At 36.8% G+C, this 12,597-nt stretch overlaps 1 protein-coding gene across 5 annotated transcripts in view; it reads right to left on the bottom strand.

Annotated features, from left to right (window-relative positions):
• The window catches only part of LOC136029397 (AMP deaminase 2-like), a 121,745-nt gene that overhangs the window by 16,874 nt on the left and 92,274 nt on the right, over nucleotides 1-12,597 (bottom strand). For all 5 annotated transcript variants that reach the window (XM_065707746.1, XM_065707747.1, XM_065707744.1 and 2 more), the window contains 4 exons: nucleotides 11,553-11,716; nucleotides 6,985-7,111; nucleotides 2,391-2,554; nucleotides 931-1,051 (listed from right to left, as the gene is read on the bottom strand). In XM_065707746.1, the coding sequence (XP_065563818.1) occupies nucleotides 931-1,051; nucleotides 2,391-2,554; nucleotides 6,985-7,111; nucleotides 11,553-11,716 (576 nt within the window). The remainder of the gene's footprint in view (nucleotides 1-930; nucleotides 1,052-2,390; nucleotides 2,555-6,984; nucleotides 7,112-11,552; nucleotides 11,717-12,597) is intronic.

Here is a 12,597-nt window from a genome sequence, read left to right as displayed (position 1 = left end):
GGGGTTCTACCCCTCGTTAATACCTCACTCTTCACGCTAGAGTCCGAATTTTATCCCTATTCTTTAAGAATGACCCCTGAATCACAAAGACCGTTTAATTAGAACAGAAAGGTTTTTTGAAAGCACAAAAAAAACTTTAGCGTAAAGAGCAAGGTATTGACGAGGGGGAGAACCCCCACATATACGTAATAATTTCTGTTCGTTTTGTTTTAATGTTAATCCTTACTTTCAGTTGAAAAAACTTGTTAGTTTATTTAATTATCAGTAAAGACGACGGGCGCAGTGAAGACGTTAAATGTAGAATAGTCAAGGCCTAAGATTTTTTTTCACAGCTGAGAAAACTTTAAAAGAATAAGAAAATAAGTCTGCAAATTAAGATTAGAAAATTGGAAGCTACAGTGATGAAAGTGGTCAAATATATTTCTGAAGCATGGGTGCTCCAAAAATGGAGGAAGGTTTTCTAGATATTTTCCAGAGAAATTGCATAGGGATTGTGTTGGTTACCCGACAAACAGACCGGATTTCAAACAGTAGGCTGTACAAAAAGTGTGGTACAACCCCATTTTCTAAAGCTTTAATGAGAGAAAGGTTGAGATGGCTAGAACAAGTTCTGCGGATGAAGGATGACCAAAAAATGTCCTTTTCCGCCAACCGATCGTCCTCGGTTGGGGTGGGAGGATGTAAAGAAGGAAGCTTTGAATATATTGTGATGGAGGAAGAGAGTGCCTAGCTGTGTTGACCGCAAACGGCTTAGTGCTGTTTTGAGTTGTTAGTAGTAGTAGTAAAACGGAAGGTGCTAGTTTAGCGAATGATGAACATCTGCAATCTTCCACCAATCTTTATAAAACACTGATATCATAATATATAATGAATGTTAACAATGAGTAAAGCTTGGAAAGTATTAGTGGCTATAAACTAGAGACTTCTTACCTTCCTGAGCATAAGCCCGTGAGATATATTTTCAGCTAAAAGAAAACCAGCCACCAGGTGCTGAACTGGCCCAGCTTCTCCGCAATGAGGACGAAGGACAAAAGTATTAAGTCCACGATCCCTACAAGAAGAGAACAGAATTTCTATATTTTCAGTAACTATTTCAGTAGACGCAAGGACTTGGATCTACAGACCCCTGGGGTCTTACTTATAGAAGCGAAGGATCTTACTCATATCTATAATTACTTATAGAAGCTTATAGAAGCAAACTCTAATTTTAATGAGCATTGACAAAATTTAATTTAACCAGTATAATACATAGAGATCTCCAATAGCAGGATTCAATACTAAATACGCAGAAAATTGGGGAAGAGTGACAGCATCTGTAGAACAGAATTTCTAGAAGCTCTAGGTTTGACTTTAAATAAAAAATGAACAGGAAATACAACAGTTTTATTGAAAGTACAAATGATTCAAGACAATCATTAAATGCCTGCATTTTTGTAGTGTTATATAACGATGCAATTTTAGCCTTGATGATTGTACATTAGCTATACACAAGAACACGGGCGTATCTAGAATTTTCGTTAAAGGGTGGGGGGGGGGGGGTACAAGTTTTTTTGAAAACACGCAAAAATGTCTACATGTATTGTCTACATGAATTACAAAATTTGTCTACATGTATTTTGTTACTATTGTACGAGTCGGAAAAAGAATAAGAGGGGTAGGAGGGGGGGGGGGGTCAAGCCGGGTAAACCCTTCCCCTTCCTGGATATGGTCCTGCACAAGAATAACTTTTAATCAAAGTTTAAGAGCAAGATTTTCCTAAGAACAGCGTTTAATTGGCAGGAAACTGGGTAAAAAGAAACAACAAAAAACAGTGATTGAATGAGTAAAACTGTGTAAAATGTAAACCTTGCATCTAGTTACCAAATTGCAATTGTAAAGATATATATACATATACATTATATATATATATATATATATATATATATATATATATATATATATATATATATACAATTATTTTAAGCACTGCTTATCCATTTCCGATTCCCACGTTTGAATTTACATTCCCAAAGCCAAATTGCAATTGTAAAGATATATATACATATACATTATATATATATATATATATATATATATATATATATATATATATATATATATATATATATATATATATATATATATATATATATATATATATATATATATATATATATATATATATATATACAATTATTTTAAGCACTGCTTATCCATTTCCGATTCCCACGTTTGAATTTACATTCCCAAAGCATCAAGTCCCTGCACGTGTACTAGGGAGGTGCCTCGGGAGGGGCCAAGAACCCTAATGGGCATCAACGTCACAAATGGTAATTAATAAAAGGCCTACCTATGATCTAAAATTTCCGCAGAGAATTTAGAGAAGAATATAAATCTCAAGACCTACTTACTTCCTAAATTGATTAAGTACACAGAGGTTTGCGTATGCATAATAGATGTAGTACCAATAAGGTGGATTTTCCGCTGAATTCCAATCTTCTGGAGCTGGTATCGTAAAACCAAAACCGTCTTGCTCTGGCTTTGATTCATCGTCAACAGAGTCAAAGCCAACGACCTACAAATAGGAAACCAAATTGAAGTCAAGTTAGCGGTAAATCGTTCACAGAAATCAAGATTTTCGAGGAGTGGTTGTCTAAGCGTATAGACTGTTAAACAATTATTTTAATTTGAGCTTAATTAACACAGCTATTCTGATAAAAAAGAAGTGAAAAATAGAAAGGAAAATACAGGGCAAGTCGGTTTTAGCCGTTTAAACTCAGTAAAAAAAAAAAAAAAAAAAAAAAAAAAAAAAAAAAAAAAAAAAAAAAAAAAAAAAAAAAAAAAAAACAGGAGCAAAACATCTGCAAATATTAAATTGTAACCAGTCCACTTCTATGAATTTTTTTTCATTGATCTATGGAACTTGACGATTGTCCATAAAAAAAAAAAAAAAAAAAAAATAACGCAATTACAGAATCTACGAAATGCCCTACGAAAAAAAAAAACAGAATCCTAATGGAAATATCCAATCATATTCAACCTTCCCTTATAATATTTACCCTAAATCATCAGACAATTCTGCTACAAATCCAAAGTTTTGGTTCGACGCAAAAGCGTCCTCAGACCCAAATTTTGACGCAATCAGACCTGCGCTTTTTTTCCTGTGGTATTGGTACGTTTGTTTTTGAGAAACAAACCAGGCACAAAACTCAATTTCTTGTTGGCGTGCAAGTTTGATCACCCTCAATTAATTATCCCCTTTTTTCAATTAATTCCTCTCATAAGAGAGATTAATAAAAAAGCAATCACCAAAGCATAAGTTTTGCAAAGGGGTCTGTTTACTCTGAAACTGATCAAGTCCTGCAAAATTATTAAGCACCCGGCTGAAGCTGAATCTTCTCTCTGTCACCTGTATTATTTGGGTATCTTTAATTTCTTCTGTCAGCACACTAAAAAAAAATGTAAATAGGTCAACGTTTTCGATTCTGACCATACGGCAAATAAACAACTTTTTTGTTATACAGAAATATCAAGATCATTTTACTATGTCCTCGGGTAAATCTCTGTTTGAGTCCACCCAGTCTCCAAGTCGAGGTTTTTGAATCCCAAGCGTTTAGAATTTCAATTTCTCCTAAAAACTTTCTACAAACCAGTATTAAATCAGTTTAATACTAGAAAAAGTTTAATTCGGGGCAAAATACCAACCTTGTGCCTGTGAAAGACAACGACGGGAAAAGCTGTCGAGTTTTCCGGTCAAGTACTTGAATTATGAGACCTTTGTGGCACCTATTGGCTTAGGGAGAATTCTACTGAATCCAAAACACAATCTATGGAGTTAATACACAAAAATTTCGCACCCACAACAGATTACAAAAGGAGTGGAAGAACTGGTTGTAACCTCTAGATACAATCCGTGGAAACAAAATACCCAGATTCTACTCGATTAGTGGCTCTTGCTAAAACGACGTTTCTATTAAAGCACTTTTTTTCATATTTCTGAGTATGAACCAAGGTAAGAACATCGCTCCAACCGTGTTCTAGGAAACGAAATTTATAGAGTAAAGAAAAGTCCGCAGGGTGAAAGTCTGGGAAGCCGGATGGCATTATCTCTTGTCTTTTGGCCAAAAATAGCTGCATAATGATGCCTAAACGAGCAGGAAACTACACCTACGTTGCCCGGGAAACGCGAAGTGTTGCGGCGACCTTTGTCCGGCTTCGCCGACTAAAGTGTTGCGAGAGCAACACTTTTGTTTTGTTTCTTCGCTATCGATCAGTAATCACATGATCAAAGGCTATTCCTCAGCGTTGAAAAAATAACAACAGAATAGTATCGAAAGAAGGGACTAAATTGACTTTGCAGCCAGTTGAACAGCCAGTTGTATCCTTTTCAATCGTAGACATCGTGACGGATAAAAACTCGGAACAATATCTTGTATAATCTAGTTGGTATTATAAAGCTATCCCTAACTTTCCAGGAACAAAATACCATAGATGACATTCTATTAATTATTACGAAACTATCTCATTGTTTTACATTCTCGTTTGTGCTTGTTTCTTCACTATCGGTTAAATGATGAAGTTGTCAGCCTATCGAAGTTTTTAAAACGGTATGTTCAAACAAGAACGCAATCAGTTATAACATGACCAAAGGCTATTCCTCAGCGTTGAAAAAACAACAAAAACAAAATAATATCGAAAGAAGGGACTAAATTGACTTTGAAGACTTTGACGGATGAAAACTTGGAGCAATATCTTATAAAATCTAGTTGGTATTATAAAGTTATCCGTAAGTTTTCAGGATTAAAATACCATAGGCGACACTAATTATTACGAAACTACCTCATTGTTTTACGTTATCGTTTTTACCCGTTGCGTAAACATTTAATTCTGTCAGATTTAAAGAGCTCGAATACAATGTGCACCAATTCGCACAAATTTCTAGCCCAAAGTGAACAGATTCTTACTTACAAGTCCCTCTCCTGTGATAGACATCAAGTTCACCGGAAATAAATAAATGGGTACACCAACTAGCAAAAGTTACAAACCCCTCATCGCTGAAGATGATTGTAGCCCAACAGTCGATTATTACTTACAAGTCCCTACATGTCTTACCACTGGAACCAAATTGGTTTAACCATCAAATATACCGGAAACAAATAATAGGTACACCAACTAGCAAAAGTGGCAAACCCCTCCGTGCCGAAGATGATTATGAGCTAACAGCCGTTTCTCGCCCAAAATGAACCGATTCTTACTTATAAGTCCCTCTCCCATGATAGGCATCAAGTTCACCGGAAACAAATAAATGGGTACACCAACTAGCATAGTTGCAAACCCCTCATCGCAAAAGTTGACTGTCGCCTAACAGCAGATTACTACTTACTAGTCCCCTACATGTCTTACCACTGGAATCAAATTGGTTTTACCATCAAATACACTGGAAACAAATAATAGATACACCAACTATCAAAAGTTGCTAACCCCTCATTGCCGAGGGTGATTATTACCTAACAGCCGACTGTTATTTACAAGTCCTCTATATATCTCACAATTTGTATCGGCCTAGATTTCGTTTCAGTGTGAACCTTACTACTGAAGTTGTCAACCCCTTGAAACTTTCAAACGGGTATACCCATGAAGGAATGTTTCTACCAAAAAATGGACGTCATATACTTTGATAGCTCATCAAGAGCTATCGATTACCGTCGAAAAGAATTCTATCTGTCTTAGTTCAAAAGTTGATTTTGCCGTAGGTCAACTTTCTAACGTCACCACTAAGAAAGGAGCAAAGGATAAGCTCCAATTTCTTTAGCAACGAGAGAACTTTTAAAGTTTATTAGGCACATCTGATACCATTTCTCTACCGCAATCCCAAGTCCGATAAACCGAATGATAAACTCAGGTGAAATCACGAACAGAAATAGGTAGAAACAATAGATGGCAGCACTTTCAGGCCCGTGGGAAAATGCCACATTTTTGCTTCTGTAAATTTTTCTATTTATCACTTAAAGAAGATGTATTGGCTGTGGGGCCGGGTAACTGCCGCATATATTTAACACTTATAGATTTTAGTCCATCTTCAATTTGAAAGTGGTGCCTGCCTGCTTGCCTGCTTTCCACTCGAAAGCAGAAACATGGTTTGATGAAACAAAAGCTTGGCTGCACAACTTCAGATACTCCTCTCTGACATAGGCTACATAACTCCACTTTTCTTCGCACATCATAGGCTCTGGCTCGTGGACAAACAAAAACCATCTTTTTTGGCCCCAGGCAAAAATTCTGCAGAGCTTTCCAAAATTTAATGTCATATTCGTCAATCCGGCCTGAGGTCCAGACTTTGCGTAAGAACTGCATAGGTTAGACCCTTACCAGAGTCTGGGAATAAGCTGAGATCGGCGGCATAGAAAAAAAAAAAAAAAAAAAAAAAATGGGACAAAACCTAAGTGTTGCTCTCGCAACACAATGAAAGACGTTATGAAAGATTTACAAACGGATATAAAAGGACCATCAAGAGCCATTATCCGTCGCATTGCCGAGAGACACACACTTTCTGCCACCTGGTGTACATCTCGGAGCGTCATGTGTGCTACACATGACACATTCCCTGCAGCGCTTGGCATACTTTCACCATGCTTGGCAAGCGCCATCTGTTGCATTTGATTTCTGGAAGTCGGCAGCCCTTCGCCAGGTATTTACGAAGTGAATTAGCCCAAGATTTTTATGATCGTTACAATTGTCACTGAAATCCCTGTACTTTTCAAAATAAATAACTTTTTTTAGTGTCTTTTTTAAAGGAAGGTAGCAAGCCTGTTGCCCAACCTTGCGGAAGCTAGAGTTGAACTCAGCGCAACCTATTGCCAAGCTGAGCACTAATAAACTAATACAACAGATCTATCCATAGTGAAAACATAGTTATACGCTCACCCCTTTAAATAAGTGAACCATCTTAAAATTATATATGGTTTTAGCATTCCTAGCCCCTTAAAAATAGCAAAAAAAGCTTACATGCCGAAGGAAGGAGTGCAGCTCTGGATGAGTCGATGGATCATTAGTCACTTCAAACAATGGTCTAAAAATGTTGTCGATAATGCACTGGAAGTTGTCAACAATCTTATTTGATTTGAAAATATCACTAAAAAGAAAGACAGAATTATGAAAATTATACCAAGTAAAAAGAATTGTAAAAAAAGAGGAAATAATAATTGGTTTTCTTTTTTGAATTGTTAAGATAACTTATATTCATTCGTAAACAATTTCTAAGACTACACTGGCTAAGCATGACAAAATGAAAATCAATTCTAAAGAAGAAAAACGAGGGTAACTTAAGTCAGTGAAAAAAGAAAGAACAGTATGCCGAAAATTTCGATCAAGATCTACACTCAAACGTCCTTAGTACTAAAAAGGAAATCAAGACAACCGACATTTGATTTGAATTCCACAATCGATAAACCATAACTAGAAAGCGAATGACGTTCCAAAAAGCTTTAAATAAAGTAGTTTCCCACGTTTGAATAGCCATTCAATATCTGATGCATTTATTTAGTTGCCCTTTCACCGTTCCTATAACAAAGCTTACAACACTATTCTTCCTTTTTGACTAATAGGAATTATCCTTGTTTTTTCTTCTTTGCAGTTTTTTTCTCATTTTGTTTAATTTGTTCCCGATTTTCTGAAAAAAAGGAAGAAAATATTACATTCTACTCAAACCCTTGAAATTTTCAATGTTATGCTTGTGTATATTAACAGGAGCACGAGCTAATAATAATAGACAATAGCGACGAATTCACTTTTTTGAGGGCGGTGAGAGATTCGATTAAGTTGTCTAGAAGACATATAAAAAAGATAAAACAATAAAATTAATAATACAATGCTGTATACCATAGCAATACCATGCCTTGGGCTAGAATCAACTCTTAAGAGATATTTATTTTCATGCAAGGTCGAAAATTTGACCCAAGGTTCTTGAACTGCTTTGACGGAGAGAACAAATTTCTTAGAAAACAAAAAAAAAGAAAAAAAAAAAAAAAAGAAAAAAAGGGAAAAATATATAAAAATACGCAATAAATTCCTCTATAAAACAGCCAAGAAAAAAATTAACATGAAAAAACAAACAGAGTTACATAAATATTGTAATCCTGCTAAGCCTAGCATATGCATAAACTATTTTCTAAAGAGGATATGAAAAAACGAGCTAAGAGCTCATATGGCACTTGTGACGAGGCAAGAAGAGCTAAGAGCCAAGAGATCATATGGTATGAGCTCTAACAAAATTCTGTGAATCAATAGATTGATTTAAAAGAAAATAAGAGGCTTAATACCGGTCAAGATTTAAAATAAGAGCTCTGAGTCGCGATGTCCTTCTAAATATCAAAATTCATTAAGATCCGATCACCCACTCGTACGTTATAAATACCTAATTTTTCCTCTCCCTTTAGCCCCCCCAGATGGTCGAATCGGGAAAAACGACTTTATCAAGTCAATTTGTGCAGCTCCCTGACACGCCTACCAATTCTCATCGTCCTAGCACGTCCAGAAGCACCAAACTCACCAAAGCGCTGAACCCCACCCCCTAACTCCCCCAAAGAGAGCGAATCCAGTACGGTTACGTCAATCACGTATCAAGGACATTTGCTTATTCTATCCACCAACCTTCATCCCGATTCCTCCACTCCAACTGTTTTCCAAGATTTCCCCCTCCAACTCCCCCCAAAATCAAAAGATCTGGCCGGACTTGAAATAAGAGCTCTGAGACATGAATTCCTTCTAAATATCAAATTTCATTAAGATCCGATCACCAATTCTTAAGATAAAAATACCCCAATTTTCACGTTTCCTAAGAATTCCGGTTTCCCCCTCCAACTCTCCCCAATGTCACAGGATCTGGTCGGATTTTAAAATTAGAGCTTTAAACCACAAGATCCTTCTAAATATCAAATTTCATTAAGATCTGGTCACCCTTTCGTAAGTTACAAATAACTCAATTTTCAAAATTACCCCCCCCCCCCCAACTCCACCAAAGAGAGCAGATCCGGTCCGGTTATGTCAGTCACGTATCTTAGACAGGTTTTTATTCTTCCCATCCAGTTTCATCCTGGTCTCACCGCTTTAAGTATTTGCTAAGATTACCGGTTCCCCACAACTGCCCCCCCCCAATTACGCTGGATCCGGTTGAGATTTAAAATAAGAGATCTGAGTTACGAGGTCCTTCTAAATATGAGGTTTCATGAAGATCCGATCACTCCTTCGTAAGTTAAAAATGCGTCATTTTTTCTAATTTCTCAGAATTAACCCCCCTCCCAATAGAGCAGATCCGTTCCAATTATGTAAATCACGTATCTAAGACTTCTGCTTATTTTTCCCACCAAGTCTCATCCCGACCCTCCAATCTAAGCGTTTTCCTTCATTTTAGGTTCCCCCACCCCGAACTCCCCCCAATGTAACCAGATCCGGTCGGGACTTAAAATAAGAGCTTTGAGACACGATATCCTTCTAAATATCAAATTTCATTGAGATCTGATCACTCGTTCGTAAGTTAAAAATACCTCATTTTTTCTAATTTTTCAGAATCAACCCCCCCCCCCAACTACCCGAAAGAGACCGGATCCGTTCCGGTTATGTCAATCATGTATCTAGGACTTGTGCTTATTTTTCCCACCAAGTTTCATCCCGATCCCTCCACTCTAAGTGTTTTCCAAGTTTTAGATTTCCCCCTCCCAGCCCCCCCCCCAATGTCACCAGATCCGGTCGGGATTTAAAATAAGAGCTTTGAGACACGATATCCTTCTAAATATCAAATTTCATTAAGATCCGATCACCCGTTCGTAAGTTAAAAATACCTTATTTTTTCTAATTTTTCGGAACTAACCCCCCCCCCCAACTACCCCAAACAGAGCGGATCCGTTCCGGTTATGTCAATCATGTATCTAGGACTTGTGGTTAAGTTTCATCCCGATCCCTCCACTCTAAGTGTTTTCCAAGTTTTAGGTTTCCCCCTCCCAATTCCCCCCCCCCCCCAATGTCACCAGATCTGGTCGGGATTTAAAATAAGAGCTCTGAGACACAATATCCTTCTAAACATCAAATATCATTAAGATCCGATCACCGGTTTGTAAGTTAAAAATACCTCATTTTTTCTAGTTTTTCAGAATTAACCCCCCCCCCAACTACCCCAAAGAGAGCAGATCCGTTCTGGTTATGTCAATCATGTATCTAGGACTTGTGCTTATCTTCCCCACCAAATTTCATCCTGATCCCTCCACTCTAAGTGTTTTCTAAGTTTTAGGTTTCCCCCTCCCAACTCCCTCCCCAATGTCACCAGATCTCGTCGGGATTTAAAATAAGAGCTCCGAGATATGATATCCTTCTAAATATTAAATTTTATTGAGACCCAATCACCTGTTCGTAAGTTAGAAATACCTCATTTTTTTTATTTTTCAGAATTAACCCCTCCCCCCAACTAACCCAAACAGATAGGATCCGTTCCGGTTATGTCAATCATGTATCTAGGACTTGTGCTTATTTTTACCACCAAGTTTCATCCCGATCCCTGCACTCTAAGTGTTTTCCAAGATTTTAGGTTTCCCCCCTCCCCCCCCCCCGATGTCACCAGATCCAGTCAGAATTTAAAATAAGAGCTTTGAGACACGATATCCTTCTAAATATCAAATTTCATTGAGATCTGATCACTCGTTCGTAAGTTAAAAATACCTAATTTTTTCTAATTTTCCCGAATTAACGCCCCCCCCCCCCAGATTGTCAAATCGGGAAAAAGACTATTTCTAATTTAATCTGGTCCGGTCCCTGATACGCCTGCCAAATTTCATCGTTGTAGCTTACCTGGAAGTGCCTAAAGTAGCAAAACCGGGACCGACAGAATTTGCGATTGCTATATGTCACTTGGTTAATACCAAGTGCCATAAAAAACCGCAACACTTAAATTTACCTAAAACCGTCTAAAAGATCTGATCTGGAGAGCAACTCAGGATCATACATAACAGAACACATTTTGTTTTTTATTATTTGTTAAATAATATATTCGGAATTTTGGACCAATTATTGATACCCTGGGCCAGAAAAGAGAATCCCCAATATGCTGAGGACGTTATTGGCATTCTAATATTACTATTCCAGCTCATATTGTAACAATGAATGGCATTGCTAGAGAAAAATATATTAGCAAACCACATTACTAATACTACTAACAACTCATCACAGCTCCAAGCCACCTGAGGCCAACACAGCTACGCACGCTCCTCTTCCATCCCAATCTATTCAAATCTCTTTACACCTCCTAAGAAGTTCTCATTTCCCTTAAAGCAAACCATATTCCAATAATATTATTCATAATTTGATGTTACTGTAAAGAACCTGCCTTTTATGTTATTTATTGTTATCTTTATGTTATTTATTTTCTTATGTTATTTATTGTGTTTTTCATGTTATTTATTAGTGTTATTAATAAATCCTTTTTATAGCAAGATGGAAAAAAGTATAAAAAATTCGTCTAATCACCATCAACATGCAATCTTATAACAAACGTAAGAAAAATAATATTTTTTTCAAACCCAACTTACTAAAGTCTAGGCATTTGAATCAACCAAACAACATTATCTGAATAGACATTCCACTTGACAGCCCAACGAGCAACTTTGTCCCATTCCTCGATCGACTTTCCATAGATAGATATTCTTAACTCCGCATTCTGATACTTGGATTCCTCCAAATCAGACATCACTTCCTAAAAAGAAACATTTACTTAACAATCGTGCCCACAGAGATGTTTCAATGGGTGGGTGGAGGAGGCTTAAATTTTTTTTCTAAAATCATAGTGCTCTTCCAAAATCTGAGATTTTAAGTCTTCTAGAAGGGGCTGTGACATCCAGGGGTTCACCCCATTCTGACGCCCAGTCATGCATGCTAGAATTAAAAAGAATGGAAAGCTGACAAAAATGATTAATAAATTCTAACAGAATGCACAACACAGAAATTATAAAACGACGATTTAAAAGGTAAAAGTAAGTGATAAGGGACGAAGGACAAGGAAACTCTGGTGATAAACACGAATCTTTAGACAACAAAATACTTTCCACTTATGCTTAAAAGGTATATTTCAAGAACCCAACTTTTTACAATGAGCATCTAATGATGCCACTTGCCACATCAGCTGATGTCCTAGTTAATTTTATATTAATTTTAGAAAATTCTACGACCACTACTTTACACGCGCTGTTTTTTTAAGACGAAGGCAAATCAGCTACAATTGAAATCCTCTCACAAGGAAATATTAAAATGATTTATTACAAGCCCTTGAAAACCAGAAAATCAGTTTGACATTTTCTGTAGAAAAATTCAATCGAAAGCACGGTTTTTCGTACGTTTATAGTACGTTTACAATCGTAGTGACTTTTTCTTGGACCAGTGGCAACTCTGGGGAGTTGCCACTGACAGTTGCCACTGACAAGCCATTTGACAGTAAGCTGTCTGCTGATTGGAGTTTTAAGTCTTTGCTTTTTTTGCCTCTTGGTAAGAAAATGAATACACTACCTGCTTCCTTTATTAGAGAAACACAGATACGACAAACTATATCTAAAATATATAGCCTAAACAATTTAAATCCTT

This window comes from Artemia franciscana, chromosome 7 (assembly GCF_032884065.1).
Source record: "Artemia franciscana chromosome 7, ASM3288406v1, whole genome shotgun sequence".
NCBI classification, from domain to species: domain Eukaryota; kingdom Metazoa; phylum Arthropoda; class Branchiopoda; order Anostraca; family Artemiidae; genus Artemia; species Artemia franciscana.
The sequence above is the reverse complement of the archived record's forward strand: the minus strand, read 5'-3'. Positions and strand labels throughout refer to the sequence as shown.